Consider the following 23,573-nt stretch of genomic DNA (forward strand, 5'->3'; position numbering starts at 1 on the left):
TCGAACCTGTAACCTTCAGATTACTAGCCCGACTCCCTAACCGCTCAGCCACCTGACTCCCTTTTCAATTGATCATCTTCCCTTCCTGCACAGACTCATTGTGTTTCTGTCCATCAGGGAAAGATTCAAGTCAACAGTTGCCTTCTGACATGGTCTTGTCATTTGCACCTGCTTATCCAGCTTCTCGGTCCCCTGTCAGCCTCCTTGCCAGGTCCCAACACCGTGGTAAAGGAACCAACAATAGGAGCATTAATCGGACAACCACAGAAGCAGACAGGCAGAGGAGGTAGAGGACACAGATGACCCAAGAGGCAGGCCCTTGCTTTGAGGACGAGTCCAGTGGCTCTAAGGACCCAGAGGGGCCGCATGAGCTGAACTCCAGTGACTCTGGAGACTCAGAGGAAAGGAAGGTGTCAGATACTACAGAGCAGGGTCAGCCAGATCTTGCGCTTCTTTCAGGAGATGTCGGCGAACGAACTGTCACTCACCAACGGCTGCTCCCTGAAGAAAGATGATTATCGAGCTTCGGCCATTTTATTAAGACATGGCAGGATATGATCAGTCACAAAGCAGACACACATGCATAAACTGTTTGTTTTACATTGTGGGTAACTTTTACTAGTGCTAATATGTACATACGCTCTCCAGACACAGGCATTCTTCTATGTTTACAGAATCTCCTTAGAGCTGCTGGAAGGCTGTTGTACAGTCCTGAGAGAGCAGCAAATGGTCCGCTGTCTTATGACCAAGTACAAACAGATCTCCAAGAAGATGGTGAGGGAGGTGACTCAGTTGGCACAGAAGACCTCCTCGAATCAGCTCCACATCCTCAACAGCAAATCTATTCCCCCTTTTATATGCTGTATGTAGTAGCTACATAGACATCTACATACTAATATGTCTGTCATTCATAAATTTGTTGTGTAGCTATAACTGGATAGGGTTCCAGTTGAAGTCTTATCTGCTCATTGGTGTGAATTGGCTAACGCTGATGCATCAAAACAAGCTTGAATCCTTGATGAAATCGTAGATCAGGACTGTCCAACCCAGTTCCTAGAGAACAGCTGTCCAGTAGGTTTTTTCTCCAATTGAGATTTAGCACAGTTGATTCCAAAAATCTGCTTGTCGGTAAGATTAATACGATCTGCTATAACTGGCTTGGTTGGAGGAACAGCCCATGAGGGTGGCTCTCAAGGATTGGGGTTGGACAGCTCTGTCAAAGAGTAAAACAATAGTTTGGATTATGGATGCAACATATTCTGTCACCTGAGTTGTTCAAATGTAGGCTGTTTTTGGTTAAGGTTTGGGGAAGACCATCCAGGCAATCGCCTTTCTGGCCAGCCTGTACGAGAAGGGCAACAAAGGGCTTCATCTTCTGATTATGCCTGCCTCCACACTGGGTAAGTCCACTGAGCAGGAGGTAGCACTAAAGTACATAGAGGCTACAACTTCTAATATTTTAGTTAAGTAAAAATGCAGTTTAAATGTTTGTGTGCTACATATTGCTGTTACATATACTTTTACATTTATTCATTTAGCAGACGCTTTTATCCAAAGCGACTTCCAGGAGAGAGCTTTACAAAAGAGCATAGGTCACTGATCATAACAACAAGATGGCCCCAAAATATTGTGAGTAGCCAAACATGAAGCATACATTGAAAAGGAAATAAGTGCCAATGGGGAGAACCATAAGAGCATGTAGTTAAACAAGTTACAAATTAAACAACATGAACCTCAAAAGTGCAAATAAGTGCCAATGGGGAGAACCATATGAGCATGTAGTTAAACAAGTTACAAATTAAACAATATGAACATCAAGGCCCCCATCTTGCACCCAGCGGAATTGACTTTGTCAACGACGCAAGTATCATTCCTAGTTTGCACTTGACGCAAAGCGGACTTTTCCCTCCACAGACGCACGTCGAAATGACCTTGCGCTCCCGTTGGCGGTTCAGCGAAAAAGGAGGTGTGTTCCGGCGCAAACGTTCCCTGGTGCTATTTTGCAGTTTCCGAAAAAACAATTCCGCCACTGACCAGGAAAAATGTGGTCTAAAGTCAATGGCGCATTATTCAGATGCTATTTTAAGGGCGCAAGCTTGGTCCGTGCGCACTGCTGGCGAGGCCAGGGTCTTCTTTCTGCGAAGCTACGTTACATTGTTTTGATTTATGGCGTGTTACATTTCTTCAATGATTATAAAAAGATTTTCATGAGAAATCTCTATGTATGTGAACATGATTTCTAACAATTGTGGCAATTTTCTCCCACGCCTGTTTAACCGAAGCTAATTTGGGTGGGTTTCTTCTCCCATCTCCATCAGAATTCGGTTTATTCGCCATGTAGCCCATGTTACACAAACACGGAATTTACTGTGGCAGGAAGGTGCAAACAATAAACATATATGGGTCTTAAATTAAGTAAAAAAGTACAATAGTTAAACTAATTCCAAGAACTAAACAATTAAAAAAATTAAATATAGGTGTCAAGTTCCTTCTCAACAATGCTGGTCCCCTTGGAAAGACCCAGATAGACACAAGGCTCAACTCGGCTTTAGTACTTTTATTGTAATTTTACACCAGCACGATAACAAGTTGAAAACCTTAAAGAAAGAAACAGATTCTAAGAGTTCAAAATAATAATTACATCACAATCGGTCAACAACACAAACACAGGTCTGCAACTAATACATGGTTGAATCCATGGTTCCAAGCTACTCACCAGTGGCGTCTCAGTGGTCTTCCGCTGCATTGTTTGAACATGGGAGCTACGCACCTGTTTATAAAGCCCAATCAATATAGAGGAAGTCACAATCTACCTAGTGCGCCCTCTGGTGTACAGGCTGTTCAAATAAAAATACTACTTGAAACGGATAGAAATAAGAAAGGTGAGGCAAGAGGGTAGGGTTGCCTCTTTCCGACAAAACACCTCCCACTTGAGCTCCTGGTGGAAACCCAAGGAGGTCACATCGGTCTTTAGGGATCCTGTGGTGACTGCTGATCAATGGGCAGGAGGACAACGAGCCGTCTGACATCTCTGTGGAGGACGATGGCAGGGATCTTGCTTTTGGTTACCCGTTTGGCTGGTTTTTCTTGATGTCCACTAGGTAACTTGGGTAAACCCTCGCATTGGCATCTCTGACAACTCCTGCCTTGTCCTGGTGGACTTGCACCACCCTGCCGAGTTTGTACTGGTTCCTCAGTGCGTTTTGGTCAGCCACCCAAACTACTCCAATCTCCAACTATGTCCAACGGCAACATTACACTCCTTTGTATGTCACTTACTCCGTATGAATAGGTTGGGGCCTGTCAGTTGGGACCATTTCTTCCAGAACTCGTTGACCTCTGCCAGAATAGCTCGGAGTCTTTCGTGGGCATAGCCTTCGTAGTCAAAGGTTGCAGGATCACCGCTTGGGCTGGCTCCTCCAAGTAAGAGACAGTTTGGGCTCACGTAGCGGACACAGTCCTCCCAGCTTTGTATCCGGGTATCTATTGATCTTCCATTAACCAAGTTTGCAGCCATGAACAGAAATGTTTGGAACTCACTCCAGGTGAAGATGCCATCACCAGCCAGGTTGTTCAAGGCCCTCTTAACCAGACGAACCGCTGCCTCAGCCGCCCCGTTCTGGTGTGGAGAGTCTGCTGGATGGATTATCCATGACCATTCTGTTCCATTCTTGGCTGCTTTGTCTTCCAGTTCTGACTTGTTCAGTTTGCTGAGGTACCTGTGTAACTCGTCGAGTGCAGGCTTGGCTCCCACAAAGTTTGACCCAGGATCAGACCACATCTTTTTGGGATGACCTCTGAGTGAGGTGAACCTGTAGTAGGCTAGTAGGAAGCCTTCAGAGGACTGGTCGCTGACCAGGTCAGTGTGAATCGCTCTTGACGCCATGCAGCAGAAAACAATGCCCCACACCTTGAGTTTAACTCTTTTCCTCACTTCATCCTTCACGAAGTACGGTCCAAACAGGTCTACAGTACTGTATTCAAATGGATTGGCCGGAGTTACTCTTTCAGTGGGCAAATCGCTCATGATCTGCCCACTGAGCTTGGCCTTGAGTTTCCTGCAGGTAACACAGCCGTCAACCACGCGTTTTGCAAGTCTTCGGCCCTTGATCACCCACGCCTTTTCCCTCATCCTGAGAAGGGTCCCAGCGATTCCTTCATGGTTTGCATTGTGGGCCTCTCTGGCAAGCAAGGTGGAAATCCAGGGTTCGAAAGGCAGCAGTGGTACAGCAGCTTGTCCTTCAGTAAACATTTGGAACCTGCCTCCACATACCAACAGGCCACTGCTGTCCCAGTAGACAACGAGTCGATCTAGGGATGTGTCTGTAAATGTTGCACCTTCTTGAGCCGCCAGGAAAAGGTCATGGAGGGCATCCTGACGTTCGACAACTGTAAGCACAGGTAAGCGGTTTGCAGCTCCTCCTTCCTTTTCCATCCAGTTCGTAGCAGCCCGCCAGGTCCATGCAACAACATCCACAAGCTGATGTAAACTGCTGAATATTTCCACAGTGACAAGTCTATTAACCCAGCCAGTGCTCTTCTCTGTTTACTTACAGGGCATTTGTCCTTGCTGTCTTGGTCAACTGTCTGTGGTGTTCGTTTGTCCTTGTATTGTTTCATCTGGCTTCTGGTGATAGCAGCCGTGAAGGAGTCGGTCTACATTTTCTTTGGCCTGGGCTGCGACTTCCCCAGGTGATTTCATAGGCCACTCATCTACTGACAGTTTCAGGAAATCTGGTCCGTTTTGCCATATAGATCCTTCTTTCAGGTCTTCGGTTGTACTGCCTCTGGTGATTATGTCAGCAACGTTTAGGTCACCAGGAACCCACCACCAATCTGTAACTGGTGCAGTCTTTTGGATTTCACCAACACGGTTGGCAAAAAAATGTTGGTACCCATAGCTCTCCCTTTGGATGGCTCCCAACACAGTTTGACTGTCCACCAGATGAACCCAGTGCTCTACCGGCATCCTTGAGTGCCTCTCAAAGTGCTTTCGGAGGCGGGCGGCAAAGACTGCTCCACAGATCTCAGATTTTACAGCATCGCCTTTCTGATCCAGTGGCGTTAGTTTAGCTTTTGCCTCGACAAAGCGTACCTCAGGTCCATGTGCAGTGTCCCATCTCAGGTACATTACAGCGCCATATGTCTTATCGCTTCCGTCAGAGAAGGTGATCGCCCAGGGCTTGCCTGTCCAGTCAGCTGGTGTGAGACTCCTCTGGAACTTGATCTGGCTTAACTCTGAGTAATCCTCAAAGGTCTTAATGGCTTCCTCTCTGAGGCCTTCAGAGAGTGGCTTGTCCCAGGTTTCTCTCGTCATCTTTCCACCACCAGTTTCTTGGAAGGCCTTCCTTACCAGGATGGCACCTTTCTGCTTCAGAGGTGTCACCAGGCCTAGGGTCATAGAGTCCAGCTACTTGGCTTAATAACTCTCTCCTGCTCAGTGGATTAGGCGTCCCAGGCCTTACCTCTTCTTTGCAGAGATTACTCCCAAGTCTCATTTTCTTTCTCTTCTTGGAGAAGTTGACCGAGGCAAGCACATACAGCTGGTCCTCCTATGTCATATACCCAACTCCAAGGGCTCCATTTTCCTCGTCCCTCATCTGGTTTGGAAGAACGATGGTTTTGCTTTGTGACTCCCTCCGAAGGGTTGTGTCCTTTGACCTGACGTCACCAGACTTTCTGCCTCCCACTTTGGCCAGACCACAACCAAGGTCTGAGAAAGAAACCTCCCGCGTTAAGTATTCCCTCCACTCCTTGAGTTACTTTACGTAGTCTCTCCAAGCTGTTGTGGGAAGTGAGGATATCGTCCATGTAACCATCTTCTTCCAGGATTCTGCGTTCTTCTTGCAGATGGGCGAAGGTAGGTAGCCTAGCTGTCTCTCTCATGGCCAGTTGAGCGATGCACCCTGCTGGTCTGTCACCCATGTTTACTCTGGTGATGGCGTATTCTTCAATGTCATCCTCAGGATGGTCTCTCCAGAGAAACCTATGCAGATGCATTTTGCGATCCTCCAGCCAGACGGAGTTGTACATTTTTCTGATGTCTCCTAAGGCAGCATGCACACCTTGCCTGAATCTCAGCATGACGGTTCTGATGGGATTAAGCACGTCTGGTCCTTTCAGAAGATTGTCGTTCATACTTATGCCTGGGACACACTGGCTGCGAAGCGCCTGGACGCGCCGTGCAGCGCCACGATCGGCTACGACTGAGCAAAAGCTGTTCACACCAGACGCGCATTTCTCCGTGCCCGGTCACCAAGCCTTTCAGCTACTCTGAGCTTTCCTTTACGCTGACATGGTACATAAACATGGCATTGGCTATATCCCAGCATTGATCCTTATCTACGTTGTCCTTGTAAAATCGCTCTGGATAAGAGCGTCTGCTAAATGACTAAATAAATGAAATTGTTGCTGACATACAACAACTCCCTGTGCTTTTCAACTTCGAGAATTCATTTGATGCTGATTTTAGAAATCTACTTGGGGGGTTCTCTCTCGGTAGGCTATGTCTGCTTGTGTGTTGTGTGCAACGCGTGACAACTCGTTTCTCTCAAACAAACAAAACAACTACGTGCATGCTAGCTCAACGGATCTATCCGTTTATTTTCATTCGTTTTCATCAGGGTAACCACATGTAAAGGACGTTCGTTACCAACATTGTGTAATTATAAAGTCTACAACTTTACAAATGTTCACCGTAGTCTACAATTAATGGAGTAAAATCTTAATAACATGTTTTTTTATTCAAATATATCAACTAATATGGTGTATTTCATCCTGCAGCCGATTTCGGAAGCGTCTCGCGAAATAATTCGACCAGCTGCCAAAACGATCGCTGCAGATCGCAGGCAATCGCAGTGCTTCGCAGCCAGTGTGGTCGGTCCCATTTGATAACATGGGCGCCGAAAGAAAAAAGGAGGCGCTTCCAGGCGCGTCGCAGCAGATCGCAGCCGATCGCAGGCAGTGTGTCCCAGGCGTTAGCCCTTTGAATTTCTGACTGCCGTTCCACACCAAGCGAACTGGAGTCGTTACAGAGCGAGGATTTGGGGCAACCAGGTGGCTTATGTACCAAACAGAGCCATTCCAATCTCTCCTCATCTCGGCTGTGAGTTTGATGGCTGCACGTCGTTCCACCAACTCATGGACTTGGGCAGTGTATGCCGTCTTCCACTCAGGCCCTCTCTCCAGCTGTTGTTCTGTCCTCAAGAATGTGGCTTTGACTGAACTTCTGTTATCTGGGAGTGTAGCAGGATCTTGTGTCCATGGATACTTTGAATCCCAGTGTGGTGAGTTTATATGAACATCTTCCTTCACATAGGTAAGTCCTTCTTTTAGTATTTTGAGTTCCTTCTCCTCTGCCAGGGTCATTTCTTTGCCTCCAAGCTGACAGGTGCCACATCGACATCCTCCGCATTTTGGTTCACAGGAAGCACCAATGCTCTCCCATCTCCACCATTCAAGAAAGTCAAGGGCCTTGGCAGCTGTTAGCATTGTGTTGCCTGACTTGTGTTGGAGTGTGCTCAAGCTCTGTGTGCTTCATCTGCTCATACTTGACTGCAGCCGTTCGCATGTATCGAGCAAAATGAGTTCTGGACTGGTGTGCTGTCATTTCAACATGCTCAAACAGGTCTGGGTGAGCTCCACCTACTGTCTTCCCCAAAGGGCTTTCCCACAACAGTTACTCTCACTCTTTGGGGAGCAAGTCTTCCCTTGCGGTGACTTATCAGTAGCTCGACTTCTGATGGTCTTTTCAGTTCCTCTAGTTTGGCTTCTGGGAAGAATGTGTGAAGCTTTGATGGTTCGACTTTTGTGAACTTTGGCGATTTCATCCAGTCCATAACAAACCAGTTAATGTGCCTTCACCTTACCAGTGGCCGTTTTAATACGCACTCGGAGTAGGTATCTTTTTGTTCCCACACTCATGGTCATCCCCCCGACGCCATACAGGACCAAGGTCACCTTCTCACTGCGCAGCCCAAGACGCAGCCCAAGACGCCTTATGGGTAATATAGTTGGTATCGGACGCCAGGTCTTTAAGAGTCCCAATCTTCTGACCTGCGTTGGCTGTTACCTCCATCAGCATTAGAATGACTGGTAGCTCAGAAAGTCCATGCTTTTCCAGCAAGTGAGAGTTAGCATCCGTCGATCTGCTTGTTCGCATGTTCCCGTTGGTGAAGGCCTTTTTGCACCTCTCTGCCATCTCAGGAGATAATTCAGCCATAAACCCCTCCTGCTCGGCAGTTAGATAATCCCTGCTCGCACTGCTCCTCCTCTGATAACCGTCACTTTTCCTGGTAGAACAGAGGAGGTAGTGATGATCAGCTGAGCCTCCCCTTCTGCACTCCTTGTTCCTGCAGAGGTATGCATCTCTGCAGTCTCCGGGCTCTGAATGCCAGCCAAGGCACCTTTTACATGCGCCAAGCCTCTTCAATGTGGCCATCTTCTCAGGGACTCAAAGACTTAAACTTCTTACAGAAGAAGAGATTATTGTGATGCCTTTATTCACCACACAACCCACACATACCCCCAAGGTCCTTCTTTGTGGCCTTGGTGGAGGCAAACTTCTGCTCTGGCCTTTTTGCAGGGTAACTGGACATTTTATTCGGTACTTTGAGTTGCTCCAGCCTCTCCAGAATGCCTTCCTGCTTCTTCAAAAAGGTGAGCATTTTGTCGAAATGGTTGTCCGTAGTCACATCATTGGCAGCCTCTAGCATATAGGTGAGCCAGTCCCTCTTCAGGAAATCCAGAAGCTTATTTTCTATTGTCTTTACGAAGTGGATTCTTGATTGCACCAGCGTTGGCCAACTCTGCATGGTCTGCGAGAGCCTTTTCAACCGCCTAGATCAAATCGATGACCTTCCTTGGCTCATTCCCTCTGACAGGTGGTATTTTGTCCAGGTCCTCCAGAATCTCAATGGCTATGAAAGTCTTATTGCCATACCTGTTCTCAAGTATTGTGAATATTTCCTCTGCAGAAGGGTAGGTTGTCAGTGTTAGACCTTTTACAATCTCGCTCTCAATGCTGTCAAGAAGTTGAATCTTTTTTACTTCCCTTGATCCAGTAGGTTCGCCCTGTCTCTGCAAACTCCCAGTCCTTCCTCCATCTGTGGAATTCCCTCCTGTTACCATTAAATGTGGGGAGTGAGGTGGGTCTCATCCTCACAAGAGGAGTAAATGGCCCAGGAGTCAGAGGTGCCCCATTCCTCCTGGTTTCTGCAGTCTCCTCTGCTCGTCGTGCAGGGACAAATTCAGACTTTCAGTTCAAGTTTACGTTGCATTGTCTTTGTGTTTCGAATCCTGGCATTGAGCTCCCTCCTCTCCTCTTCTGGCATCCAGCGCTCCCAAGCCAGCATTGTGTCTACGACCCCTTTAAGCCCTTTACCCAGAAGAGTCATATGGACATCATAGCCTTCAACATTGATGCTCAACACAGGTAAGGCACTCGCAACTTGTCCAATGTCCTCGGCCTCCTCAATATTTGCATCAACTTCCTACCTGCCATACCTTGACCACAAGTGATCTCGTGCAGCCTCTCTTGCAAGTTTGAGTTTCTCCTCAGCCTCTCTGGCTGTATCTTCACCCTCCTCTTGCTGTTTGAGATATTGTGCATCCTCCTCTTCCTTTGTTGTTTCTGACAGCAGTCCTGCCAAGTAATCATCATTGGCATCACATAGGCCTTTGAAACATTCAGACAGCTTGTTGAATTCGTCCTTTAAGTTTCCTTGGACCTCCTTGGTCCTTGGTCTTTGCGTTTTCCATGAGCATGTTGTACTGTCGCATGAAGAGGCTCCTTGCGGTTGTTCGCCCCTTTTTGAGCTGTTTAATTGTCTTTTCCTCAGCCATTTGTTGATCTCGCGCCCACGCACTTGGATTCCTGAAAGCCGTTTATCTTCCTTCGTCCTGTTGTTTGCGGAGCACGTGTGGTTTTCAACTGTCAAGTTCCTTCTCAACAATACTGGTCCACTTGGCAAGACCCAGATAGACCCAGAGAGACACAAGGCTCAACTCGGCTTTAGTGCTTTTATTGTAATTTTACACCAGCACGATAACAGGTTGAAAACCTTAAAGAAAGAAACAGATTCTAAGTGTTCAAAATAATAATTACATCACAATCGGTCAACAACACAAACACAGGTCTGCAACTAATACAAGGTTGAATCCATGGTTCCAAGCTACTCAACAGTGGCGTCTCAGTGGTCTTCCACTGCATTGTTTGAGCATGGAAGCTACGCACCTGTTTATAAAACCCAATCATGCCCAATCAATGTAGAGGAAGTCACAATCTACCTAGTGCGCCCTCTGGTGTACAGGCTGTTCAAAAAAAAATATTACTAGAAACGGATAGAAATAAGAAAGGTGAGGCAAGAGGGTAGGGTTGCCTCTTTCCGACAAAACAATAGGGTAGGCTATATAAAAATAAGAATAAGAATTTGAATGAGCAGCATGAGCGGGTAATTATGTCACTTCTCTATCTGTTACGGCCCTGATTAGAACATCGGTCTCCTCGGCTGTGAACCGCTCCTGGCGTGCGTCTGGCAAATCCACCGTTATAATAGCAATCCGCCATGGAACAAGCGCTGCTCTTAAAGGGAATGTGAGATGACGCTCTGATTGGTTTATTGCACGTTACGCCCAAACCACACCCATTGGTAATGTAGCTACATCGGACCTACCCATTTTAGATTTGCGCCAGGCACAAAGTCATTTATCCCGCCAGCAAAATAGCAACAGAGCTGGAGTCCCGCCCACAAAGTTACTTGCGCTTTGCGTTTTGATACTTGCGTTTCAGATCGTTAAAATAGGGCCCCAAAAGTGCAAGAGTGTACCTGTAGAAAAAAGCAAGCAACAATAATATAATATAATTCACAGCGAGTACAAGAAGTGTAATCAGTTACAACTAACCAACAAGTCCCTTAGTAAGAGTCATTGTGTTCCTGGAGGAAGCTAACATTAGGTCCAGCAAATCATTCCTAAGTCCCGTTGTACTCCCGGAACAAGTGTGTCTTAAGCCTTATCTTGAAGGTGGGGAGACAGTTAGCGTCTCTGATGGAGGTGGGGAGTTGATTCCACCATTGGGGGGCCAGACAGGAGAAGAGCTTGGGTTGGGAGCTGGCGCTCTTGAGAGGTGGGACCAACAGATGGTTGTCAGAAGACGACCGTAGGTGGCGGGTGGGGGTGTAAGGCTGGAGGAGAGACTTGATATAGTCGGTAGCAGTCCCGTTCACTGCTCGGAAGGTCAGTACCAGGGTCTTGAATCTGATACGGGCCATGATGGGAAGCCAGTGGAGGGAGATATGTGAGAGGGCGGGTTGACTGGCGAGCAGCGAGTTGCAGTAAGTCCAACTTGGAAGGTGCTTGGACTAGCAACTGGGTGGAATGCTCAGACAGGTATCTCCTGATCTTCTGGATGTTGTAGAGGGTGAATCTACAGGCCGGGAGATCACAGCAATGTGGGCAGTGAGATCTCTCTCACTGCCCATGGTAACCCATAGGTTCCTGGCAGAGGATGATGGGGCCACCGTCCCAGGGTGATTGAGAGATCGTGGGAGATGGAGGGTTTGGCCGGGATGATGAAAAGTTCTGTTTTGGCGAGGTTCAGTTGGAGGTGGTGCTTGGTCATCCAGGCGGAGATGTCTCTGAGGCAGGCCTCGATCCTAGCTGAGATCCCCAGATCAGTCGGGGGGAACGACAGGTACAGCTGCGTGTCGTCAGTGTAGCAGTAGTAGGAGAAGCCATGGGAGGTGATGATTTGTCCAAGTGAGGTGGTGTACAGGGAGAAAAGGAGGGGTCCGAGGACAGAGCCCTGTGGGACACCAGTGGAGAGCTGGCGAGGGCCTGACACTTTGCCTCCCCAGGAGACATGGTTGGATCTTCCCGACAGGTAGAATGAGATCCACTGAAGTGCAGTGCCAGTGATGCCCCTCTCAGAAAGTCTAGCGAGCAGGATCTGATGGTTAACCGTATCAAACGCTGCAGAAAGGTCCAGCAGGATGATGACGGATGACCTCGAAGCCGCTCTGGCAGTCTGGAGGGCAGTGGTGACTGACAGGAGGGCAGTTTCTGTGGAGTGGCCAGTCTTGAAGCCCGATTGGTTGGGGTCAAGCAGGTTGTTCTGAGAGAGAAAGTTTGACAGTTGGTTAGATACAGCTCGTTCAATTGTTTTTGAAAAGAAGGGTAGCAGTGATACTGGTCTGTAGTTCTGGAGAACGGCAGGGTTAAGGGAGGGTTTTTTGAGTAGAGGGGTAACTCTGGCCTGTTTGAAGGCAGAGGGGAAGGTGCCGGAAATAAGAGAGGAGTTAAGGACATGGAGAAGAAAAGTTATGATGGAGGGGGAGATGGTTTGAAATAGAGGAGAGGGGACTAGATCAAGGGGACAGTAGGTGGGGCGATGAGAGAGAATGAGGTCAGAGATCTCTACCTCGGACAGGGGAGAGAAAGAGTTAAGGCATTTAGTTGGGTCAGTCATAGAGGGTGAGTGGGTAGGAACGGTGGGCACAGGGAACTGGCTGCTAATGTCAGCGACTTTTTCCTCAAAGAAGGAGAAGTCGTCTGCTGTCAGGGAGGAGGGAGGGGGCGGGGGAGGTGGGTTAAGAAGGGTGGAGAAGGTAGAGAAAAGTTTGTGAGGGTTTGAGGCAGAGTTAATTTTGTTCAGGAAGTAGTGGGTTTTAGCACCAGTTATGCGAGCAGAGAAGGATTTAAGGAGGGAGTGATACTTATCAAGGTCCAGACCATCTTTGGACTTGCGCCATCTCCTCTCAGCTGCCCTAAGGATGGACCGTTCTTCACGAATAACATCCGTGAGCCACGGGCAGGGGGGAGAAGATCGTGCAGGCCTGGCTGACAGGGGACATAGAGTGTCAAGTGATGCAGTTAATATGGACAACAGGGTGTTGGTGGCAGTGTCAGTGGGGTGGGACGTGAACTTGTCAATGGGAGGGAGGGAGGATGTTACAATGGAGGAGAAATGGGAGGGGGATAGGGAGTGGAGGTTGCGATGGAAGGTTACGAGGGGTGGGGAGACAGGAGGAGTTGGGGGGAGAGAGACAGAGAACTGGATAAAGAAGTGATCAGAGATGTGTAGTGGGGTTACAGAGGTTAAGTCAGTGATAAAGTTACGTGTCAGGATGAGGTAGAGCTGTTTGCCTGCCCTGTGGGTCACCGGTGTGTTCAGCAGCGTCAGGTCGAAGGAAGTCAGGAGAGACATGAAGTCGACGGCCTGCGTTCCTTCGAGGTGGATGTTGAAGTCCCCAAGGATTATGAGTGGGGTTCCATCATCCAGGAGAACGCTGAGGAGCATGTCCAGCTCCTCCACAAACTGGAGTTATAAATCAGAGCCTATGATAAGCCCTTAATGCTTCACTGTTTTGACTCATAGTTGTGCTTTGGTAATGACACATTATTGAAGAGTACATAAAACAGCACTTGAGTCGAGCGTTCTGCAATTTCAGAACTGGGTTCACTGCTGCATGCCCGTGAGTGAGTCACTTAGCTCTAAGTGCCTGCTGGAATTATCTATCTGAATTAGTGGATAACTTGTCAAACCGGGTGCCATGTAAGTCACCCCCTGCGGTCTCCAATAATTCAGCGTTTGACTGAACCTGAAAAGGTCCTTGTAATCTGAACCTGTGAGACATTCATTATTCATGGTAATGAAGCGGTCGCCAGGTCTGGCAGACGACTTGGTGAGGACATTTACGTGGTTTGGCGTGGTTCCTTGAGCAGCCTTGTTTCTTCCCCCCTCCTCCCCATCCCTCCTCTTGGCGGGTACACTTGCATTATCGGCAACAGCAGAGACCGCAGCCTGTTTCGCAAGCTCCACATGCTGAAGAACATGAGATTTCTGCATTACCGCCACCTCATGGCCATGTCAGTGCACCTTGCTCTTTCTTCTTGTTGCATCTGTGTTGGCCACCTTGTTTGATAATGGCCACTATTGATTAAACTAAACAATGATTTGGAGATAAGCATCAGCTGTCCTGTATTTTGCCTCTGTGTGTTACGCGCATGCCTAGTGGCAGGGTGAGAGAGAGGTTCATAATCCTTTCTCGGGAGTAACTTTTAAATATAACACTTTAGTGGAGCGGCGGCCTTGCACATGGTGGTGATTGGAAAGGGGAGTGGAACAGTGTCCTGATTGGGGCCCAGGGAATTAAGGGGAGGAGTTTATTATGTTTGGTTTCTACTCTCAAGGTGTAAGGTGGTTAGAGAAGAGATGTATAACTACTACTACTGATGATAGTGACGGAAAATTTTATTGGACTCCTCTAGGGTTAGGGGAGTGGAAATGCAAAAAAATAAAAAAATAAAGTGGTGTTATGGTATAATTTTTGTTGTCCTTTTCTCTTGAAGGGGGGAGGACTGTTACACGCACGCCTAGTGGCAGGGTGAGAGAGAGGTTCATAATCCTTTCTCGGGAGTAATTTTTAAATATAACACTTTAGTGGCGCGGCGGCCTTGCACATGGTGGTGATTGGAAAGGGGAGTGGAACAGTGTCCTGATTGGGGCCCAGGGAATTAAGGGGAGGAGTTTATTATTTTTGAACTCCCGGATGGCACAATTGGGGGCTCGTCCGGGATCAGAATATGAAACTGTAGGTTCTAATTATATTAGCTAACAGGTAGGGTATTTCTGACTGTTTAGACCAGACTAGTAGTACCGCAGTGTAGAGCTCCGTTTTGTTTTGTTGCTGGGTAGTGGAACTAGGTCGTGAGGTTAGCTAATCATGTCAGACGATTGTTAGTAGCCTAATCGGTAAAGTGATTGATTTTTTGTATTTTTGACGGCAGTTGCTGTGCACTTCGAATTTGAGGGTGGTAAGGTAGCCAGTTTTTGTGTTGACGGTCTGTGACTGTGTGAATTGGTCTCGTGCTGCCTGGCTATTTTTGTGCACGAGTTTTGGTAGAAGCCTGTTTTGTGGCACAGGTCTCTTTGCCAGTTGGAGATAGTTTCTCTCGGTTTGGTGATTACCGTGCTGTCATGTTAGATGACGGGCAGAGAGATGAAGTAGTGGGGAGGATGGCGTTGCCCTCCCGCCGAGAGCTCCGACAGCTTACAGAAGCTCACATGCTGCAGTTGGCGGCAGAGCAAGAGGTAGAGGTGCCGGACGGTACCCTGAAACCCGCTCTGGCGGAACTCCTTATTAGCACACTGGAGTTGGAGGAGTTGTGGGCTGAGGAGGAGCGAGACAGGGACCGTCGTGTGAAAAGGGAGGAGCGGCAATCTAGGTTGCTGGTGGCCCAGTTGGCGTTGGTGGCTGCCCTGACCCAAGGATCCGATGGGCCAGGCTATGGGGGCCCCAGAGAGGTACCCTTGTCCCTCCCATCCAGCTATAAGCCTTTCACCTCTATGGGGACTTTGTCCGTGACCCCAGGGGGAGGGGAGAGGCCGATCACCATTCTGAGGGATACTGGTGCGGCCCAGTCTCTCTTGCTGGAAGGGGTGGTGGAGCTGTCGTGTGCTGCCTCCACCCGGTCTGCCATAATTAAAAGTTTAGGGGGGCAGTATGACCGTGTGCCACTGCACAGAGTATCTTTGAAATCTAACATAGTGACTGGGGAAGTGACCGTGGGGGTGGTGCCCACGCTGCCCGTTCCAGGCATTAGCCTCGTACGAGGGGATGACCTGGCAGGTTCCCAGGTGTGGGTGACACCTGTTGTTGTTTCTGCTCCGGTGGAGGTCCCAGAAACGCAGGCGGTGGTGCGAGAGCATCCTAATGGGTTCACTGTGTGTGTGGTGACTCAGACCAGGAAAGCCGAAGCCCAGGCTGGTCCAGTACCACCTCTGGTTGAGGTGAGGCCGGGGGTTTCGCCCTCTGCTGGGGAGGAGGAACTGATTGGGTTGGCAGACACAGTGTTTGCTCAGGCTGTGGGTTGTGAGCCCCTGTGTTCCATGAAGGAAGTCCCTAGTTCCCCTCTGGCTCCAGTGCGGGATGCAACCTTCTCCCGGGAGTCTTTACTGGAAGAACCACGCCAGGATCCCTCGCTGGATCCCTTGTGGAAGCGAGCGGTGACCGCAGAAGAGAGTACCGACATGGCAGTTGATGAGTTGGAAGGTCGGGTGATCGCAGAGGGGGTTGGCCCTCTGCCCCGAACCAAGAAAGGGCATGAGTATTTGTTGACCATTATGGATGTGGCCACGCAGTTTCCAGAGGTGGTGCCTTTGCACGACATCTGGGCGCCGACGAGCGGTGAGACACAGCTGCAGTTCGGTTCACGTGTGGGGCTGTCTAAAGAGGTTCAGTGAGATAGGGGGACCCATTTTAAATCTGGAGTTTTCCCGAAGGACGTGTGTGAGATTGGGATCACACTGGTACGGTCCTCTGCCTATCACCCCGAGTCACCGGGGGCTCTTGAGAGGGGCCATCTGACCTTGACGTCCATGTTGCGCACTTTTGATGTGGAGTGCCCCAAGGACTGGGATGGGGCAATGCCTTTTTTGTGTGCTAGATGTGATGTCGTAGACTTGGGAGGTGCCTATGGGGTGAACTTGGTAGGGGCCTACCCGGCATTGTTCAGAGATCCTGTGGTGATGTACATTGATGACAGGGGTTGAGGTGGCCTCCGTTGGCCATGGTTTCTGAGATACCCAAGTTATGACGTGACGGTTACCCGGACTGTGACAAGTAGGTTTCTACTCTCAAGGTGTAGGGTGGTTAGAGAAGAGAGGTATAACTACTACTACTGATGATAGTGACGGAAAATGTTATTGGACTCCTCTAGGGTTAGGGGAGTGGAAATGCGAAAAGTAAAAAAAAAAAAGTGGTGTTATGGTATAATTTTTGTTGTCCTTTTCTCTTGAAGGGGGGAGGACTGTTACGCACACGCCTAGTGGCAGGGTGAGAGAGAGGTTCATAATCCTTTCTCGGGAGTAACTTTTAAATATAACACTTTAGTGGCGCGGCGGCCTTGCACATGGTGGTGATTGGAAAGGGGAGTGGAACAGTGTCCTGATTGGGGCCCAGGGAATTAAGGGGATGAGTTTATTATTTTTGAACTCCCGGATGGCGGAAAGACGGGGGGAACCTCAGAGTTGTGGTGAGAGAACAACATCATCGATGTCGACCGGTTGTCCCCCTGGGTTTCTGTTTCCCCACTGTTGCCGATCTTTCTGTCTTGTACAAACGCCGTTCTTAATGTACCGGATATACAAATAACCTGATCAACACTACCAACCGCGAGCGAGCTGTCCACCGAACCGAACGGCGGCTTGGGCTGTCCTGGAGACCAGGGTGGGAGTCTACCTGGCTGGGCTGAGTGTTCCAGTTTCTCCTTCCACTTTTCACCTGTCTGGGCCTGACGCTGGTAGCTTTAGTGTTAGTGACAGTCTTAATATTCCCCCTAGACAACGACGACCGTAACACTGTGTCTCAGGTTAGGCATCGGCTTCTACGCACTGGAACCCCTCTCCAGAACAACCTCCTGGAGCTCATGTCTCTATCAGACATGTTCTCCAGCGGCACCTCCAAAATAGCTAAGATGTTCTCCATTGTAAAGCTAAAACCAGAAGGCACAATCCCAATAGGAACAACAGCTTAAAAAAGCTGTCATGAATTCCTCTGATTTCTGTATTTTCCTGACAGAAATATTCAGAGGAAGACTCTTTTGAGGAGGAGAGAGGATATCTCACACCAAGCTCATCATCAAACCTTTCATCCTCAGGAGGGTCAAGAGCAAGGTTAAGATTTGTAGTTAACAACTTCCTATGCCCCTGTTAATGGTCAGGTCTCTAATAATGCTATAATAAATAAAAAAATCTAGATTTGTTACTATTTGGCTTTTAAATAGAGAGCAACTTCATTGATCCCTGAGGGGAAATCCACAGGTGAGAACAACTGCTGTTTACATGTGGATACCTTAACCACACTACACAATCAGTAGATTTGTATTTAGATATATTTTCTTGTCTTTTTGTTCAACTCAGGTGCTAAAACAGCTCCCAGCCAAAGAGGAGAATGTGGAGTTTTGTCCCATGAGTGAGAAGCAGCAGCAGCTGTACAACAACTTGCTTCAGAAGCTCAAAGGATCGAGCAATGTCTAGAGTATGTTTGGCTACAGGATGTGAGGTTGGGGGTCGATAGGTTTAAAGAAGGAACTGTTGAGACTTATATACACATCGGTAACACACACACACACACACACACACACACACACACATATATATATATATATATATATATATATATATATATATATAGAGAGAGAGAGAGAGAGAGCAACTTCATTGATCCCTGAGGGGAAATCCCTATATATTATATTATATACGGGAGTCAGGTGGCTGAGCGGTTAGAGAATCGGGCTAGTCATCAGAAGGTCGCTGGTTCGATTCCCGGCCGTGTAAAATGACGTTGTGTCCTTGGGCAAGGCACTTCACCCTACTTGCCTCGGGGGAATGTCCCTGTACTTACTGTAAGTCGCTCTGGATAAGAGCGTCTGCTAAATGACTAAATGTAAATATATATCTACATATATATATATATATAGATATATATATATATATATATACAGATATTTTGGCTCTGTACTGTATTTTTAATGATAAAAAAAGTGTCACATATATATATTTATTGTTGTTGTTGCAATAGATAATTAATACATTCATACATTAATAAAATTATTAAATTAAATGATGGAAAAAATAATAAATAAATTACTAAATAATTAGGACATTAACAAATCCAGAAATTGTTGGATTAACATCAATATTAATAATCCTTTCTTTTGGGTGTTTTGTTCAGAGTGGGAAATGACCAATCCAGAAATTGTTGGATTAACATCAATATTAATAATCCTTTCTTTTGGGTGTTTTGTGGGAAATGACCAATGTGATGATGCAGTTGAGAAGGATGGCCAATCATCCTCTGATGCACTGGCAACATTACACTACCATCAAACTGGCAGCAATTAGTCGACTCATAAGACATTCGTAAGAATGGCTGAGGACCATGCTTGGTCTTGATTCATTAGAAGAAGGAACAGATACAGATGTGGCTTTATTCACAAATGTGGTTTGACCCCTGACCTATACAGGAGCGTCAAACCAGCACTGATCCAGGAAGACATGGAGGTCATGACAGACTTTGAGCTGCATCAGTCCATAAAGGATTATCAGATGAACACAGACAATCTCCTGGACTCTTGCAAACTCAACCAGCTTACTGAGCAACTAGCCTCACAAAAAAGCAAGGTATGAGTACTGGATGTAGGCACATGCACAGACACAAAATCAACAGCGGATCATTTATTTGACCGTTTCTCCCAAGGCTTCTCCCTATCCTTCTACCTCCCCTCCCCGAGGTCTCTCTTCTCTGCCCATAAAACCAGTCATCCTTGCACTCCTTGTCCCCTGCATGTCCCACAGCTCTCAATTATAATCACTCTTACTGTCACCCTCGTAAGCCCTGAACCAAATCTATTTATATATTTTCTCTGTTTCTGTCCCATTCTCTCTCTCTCTCTCTCTCTCTCTTAGGGAGATAGGGTAGTGCTCTCTATTCAGTCCACCATGATGCTGGACATCCTTCAGGTCTTCCTGCAGCATCACAATCATCGTTTCATCAATTGGATGGTTCTACACCACTGTCTGATAGGTTTGTTGTTCAGGGGCTGTATAACACAACATTTTATATTACTACTAAGAGTTCTCATAATAACATATTTGTATGTTATGCCTTTTTAAAATGTTTATATTAAGCCTTCTCAATGGCAGCTTATTCCTTCTTTTGAATGACAACAGTTTAAAGTTGAATTGCTCCCATTTTTTGTAACATATTTTTTTATAAGTCATTGTTTTGTTGGGGATGCAATTGATATATAAAATATATTAAAATGCCATACACGTGTCCCCTTGATGTTGTATGTATTTCCTATTTAGGTGTGTGTTAGGCCTACTTGTCTGTTACTGCACAATGCACATGGGAACCATTGTATTCTGGGTGTTCGCCGACGGATTAGGTTGTGCGTTGCACCGTCATAACAAACAAACAAACCACACGGCTTAAGAGATGAGGTTGGAAACATATTAACATTTCTTCCGCGTGTTTTTAAAATATTCACTTGTTTGTTGTTGTTCCTTTCACGACTAGCCATCTTAAATGATCTGGCAAATGTTAAACATCGATGCGAGTGGTTTGGTGGCCCGCTAGCAGCTGTAGCCTATTTGTGGTGCGGCTCATTGCCGGACAACTTTCTATTGGCTAAACTTTATCCATCTATTTGGCTAAACGGAAATTTTTCCCCAACAGGTGAGCCTTGTTGCTCTCATCTCTATCTGTGAGGGTGGTGATGAGTGTCAGCCTAGGGACCTTGCCTTGTCTTAAAAGGATATGAAGTATATGGTGAGAGAACAGCTTTTGGCAACATTTTGCATTAAGTTACATTAACTACCTTAAGTAACAACACTGTAGAAACTGCTAGTTACTCTTAACAAAGGTTTAGTGGTACAAGTTATTGCACAAGTGAGACTTGGTATGGGGGATATTGGGTAAGTGGGTGTTAAAATGTATCCTATTTTGATTCCATAACCTTTAATTGCCACATTATAACACCCCATTATCCCTTACTGCCCCCCCCCCCCCCATACCTTTTCCCCTCCTCGTAAAATAGTATATATAGTTATCAATAGTAATAACTAGGGGCGTAACGATACACTCAGCTCACGATTCAATACATATCACGATACTGGGTGTACAATACAATACGTAGCACGATATTTTGAACAACATTTTAAATTAAACTGAAATGTACAAAAAAAAAAATGTACATATTTAGTTAACTACATTTCTGTGAATGCAATGAATGCATGCATGACACAGGTGCAGAGTAGGTCGCGTGCTGGTAGCTCAACCAATAGGATCAGACAGCCGTTGTATTGTAAAAATATTGCCAGAACTCTACGATACATATTGTAACAATTTTGTATTGCGATATATTGTTCCACAATATAGTGTTACACTCCTAGTAATAACCTATACCACAAACACTTCATCCCTTTGAATTACAAAGCAGTTCCTTGTTTTTACAAAAGGGATTGCGATGTACATGGCAGTTCATTTAACATTAATGTGAAATGTTTCCCTGATTTCTTTTTTATTTGTTGCTATTTTTTCCAGCCTAAAGTACATTTTCATTAAGGTACTAGTTCTCTAATCCCTCTCACAGAGGATCCGTTGGCTTTGTCTCGTCGTCATCAGCCTTTCTGTGTTGTTTTGGTATGGCCATTTGATCCACTCAGAAGGCTCCACTATAATGCCCAACACGGGACTCCAGGGGTACACTAAGATCAGTCCTGGCTTGATGCACCAGGTGGGCACATGGCGAGGAGCTGATTAAGAAGCAACAACATTCATTGTTCAATATCACAAGTGTGTCACAGGGTGAAGGGTGATTCCATTTCAGAAAGTTGCTAGATTATGACATACAATATAATTATGACTGTCCTCAACTGTAATTGTTACGTAAATCTGTGTAATATCTATCCTATCTGTGCCTCTTTTTCTTTAGTTCCTTAACATGCACTGTAGCCAATGTGCCTTGGTGTCAAGCTCAGGGCAGATGCTGGGTGCTGGCATTGGCGAAGAGATCGACAAGACAGAATGTGTCATCCGCATGAACAACGCGCCCACATCCGGTTACGAGAGGGATGTTGGCAGCCGGACCAGCCTGCGTGTAGTGTCCCATACTAGTGTGCCCCTGCTACTTAAAAATGAGTCCTACTATTTCAAGCATTTGGCTGACACCACCTATGTATTCTGGGGTCCTGAGAGGAACATGAAGCAGGATGGAAAGGGACGCATCTTCAACATCCTACAGAAGGTTGCCAGGAAGTATCCAAAGGCGAAGCTGTACGTAGTGACCAGGGAGAAGATCCAGTACTGTGACAGTATATTTCAGAATGAGACTGGTAAAAACAGGTAGAGTGAGACCATGCACTTTATAATGTAATAGTCACTTTCTATGACTATTGCTCTCAGGTGTTTGTTCCAAACTCTGACAATTGCTGACAATTGCTGTCATGTTGGTTCTCTTTCAGGATGAAGTCGGGGGCTTTTCTCAGCACAGGTTTCTTCACCATAATCCTGGCCATGGATGTGTGTGACAGTATCCATGTTTACGGCATGATAGACGACAATTACTGCAGGTGACACATTTGTTTATAAATCAAATCAAATTCAAACTAATGCACATACTGTAGGCCTATATTTATTTAGCTACAGGAAATAGAAGAAAGACTAAGTGTTCACCACAACTCCTCCCTTTTCCCCTTGTCTCTGTGTAGCCGTGCCAATCATAGTGTTGTACCATACCACTACTACGAGCGGAGTCGGGTAGACGAGTGCCGAATGTACCGGGTGCACGAACGTGCACGCCACGGTGGCCATCGCTTCATCACAGAGAAGACCATCTATGCCAGGTGGGCATTGCACCACAAGATGGCGTTCAAACATCCATCTTGGAGACCACAGGACAAGGAGCACAGAGGATGGGGTGGCTAAATGTGTCAGTTGATCCTGACCTTTGATATACACATGGAAAGTACAGTATTCCAGTAATTCACATTACTGTATTGGTGTCCATAGTTATCTTGCTACCCTGCTTGGAAGCTTAATGATGTTGTTCCAAAGAACTTGCATCTATGGCTCTAAGCATAATAGAAGATTTCACTACCAACATTTCAAGAGGTCAGTATTTTGGTGATTGACTTGTGTCCTCTTTAAAGCCTCATAATGGCATCTTAACTATTTCAACCCCATTATTGGACATTACAATAATAATTAACTACATTTTAATATTTTCACAAAATCGATGGTGCCTTTATCGTCTTTTTCTATTGTTTTCTTTGTAGTGCTTCATTGCTCTATGACTCATTGACAGTGGCCATCCATTGACAACTGTTTTTCACACTGTACTCACACTGTGCTAACTTATTTTCTTTGGACTGAAGCTTATAGTTGGTTGCACCAGACATTTGTATGTATATTGTCTTATATGAATGCAAAATGTCTCTAAACATTGTCTAAAATGAACTGAATGTCGTACTCTTGTTTATGTGTGATTCACAAAAAACTGCAGTCCTGTTAACTGCTTAACTGCAAGACACAATGGTCCAGTGCTACATAGGGTAATTACGAATTATACATATCTAATTGTTTATTGATGAGATTTTGAAATCACACATGGTGGTGTTTGTGCCTTGTTGTTTATTTAATTTTATATCATAGTTTTAACCTTGACTGAAGATCATGTCTTGTCTTTATAAATCTTGTTACAAAGATTGATTCTATACACATAAATGAAACATCTCATGTTATTGTCATGGTGTTATGCCTAATCTATCTTGTCTCTGATGTGATCAGTGTTTTAAGATGCCACAGTCCATTTCAAAGAATACTTTGTGTGTGAACTTTCAAAGTTGTGGATAAATATAAAAAAATGTGTTGCTGCAGAAATTACTCTTGTAGAAAATTACAATGTGCTCTAAACATTTCATTTGAAATTCATGGTTGATTCCAAAGATTAGTCTTGTAAGATGTTTACATTGAGTGACTCAAAATACTGGAAATAAAAGTATTTATGTA

The 23,573-nt window shown here is 46.2% G+C and overlaps 1 protein-coding gene across 4 annotated transcripts; it reads left to right on the plus strand.

The window, feature by feature from the left end:
• The first annotated feature begins 19,963 nt into the window (after positions 1–19,963).
• On the plus strand, positions 19,964–23,548 carry st6galnac4 (ST6 (alpha-N-acetyl-neuraminyl-2,3-beta-galactosyl-1,3)-N-acetylgalactosaminide alpha-2,6-sialyltransferase 4). Of its 4 annotated transcripts, none has more exons than XM_067250268.1 (6): positions 19,964–20,005; positions 20,241–20,333; positions 21,157–21,300; positions 21,499–21,908; positions 22,028–22,135; positions 22,274–23,548. In XM_067250268.1, the coding sequence occupies exons 2-6, from the start codon at positions 20,322–20,324 to the stop codon at positions 22,488–22,490; spliced, it is 891 nt and encodes a 296-aa protein (XP_067106369.1). In that variant the 5' UTR covers positions 19,964–20,005; positions 20,241–20,321; the 3' UTR covers positions 22,491–23,548. The 4 variants fall into 4 exon arrangements, with proteins under 4 accessions (XP_067106369.1, XP_067106370.1, XP_067106371.1 ...); XM_067250269.1 differs by having other exon boundaries at positions 19,970–20,005; positions 21,137–21,300; XM_067250270.1 differs by lacking the exon at positions 21,157–21,300 and having other exon boundaries at positions 19,974–20,005.
• The last annotated feature ends 25 nt before the right edge of the window (positions 23,549–23,573 follow it).

Source organism: Osmerus mordax, chromosome 14 (genome assembly GCF_038355195.1).
Source record: "Osmerus mordax isolate fOsmMor3 chromosome 14, fOsmMor3.pri, whole genome shotgun sequence".
NCBI classification, from domain to species: domain Eukaryota; kingdom Metazoa; phylum Chordata; class Actinopteri; order Osmeriformes; family Osmeridae; genus Osmerus; species Osmerus mordax.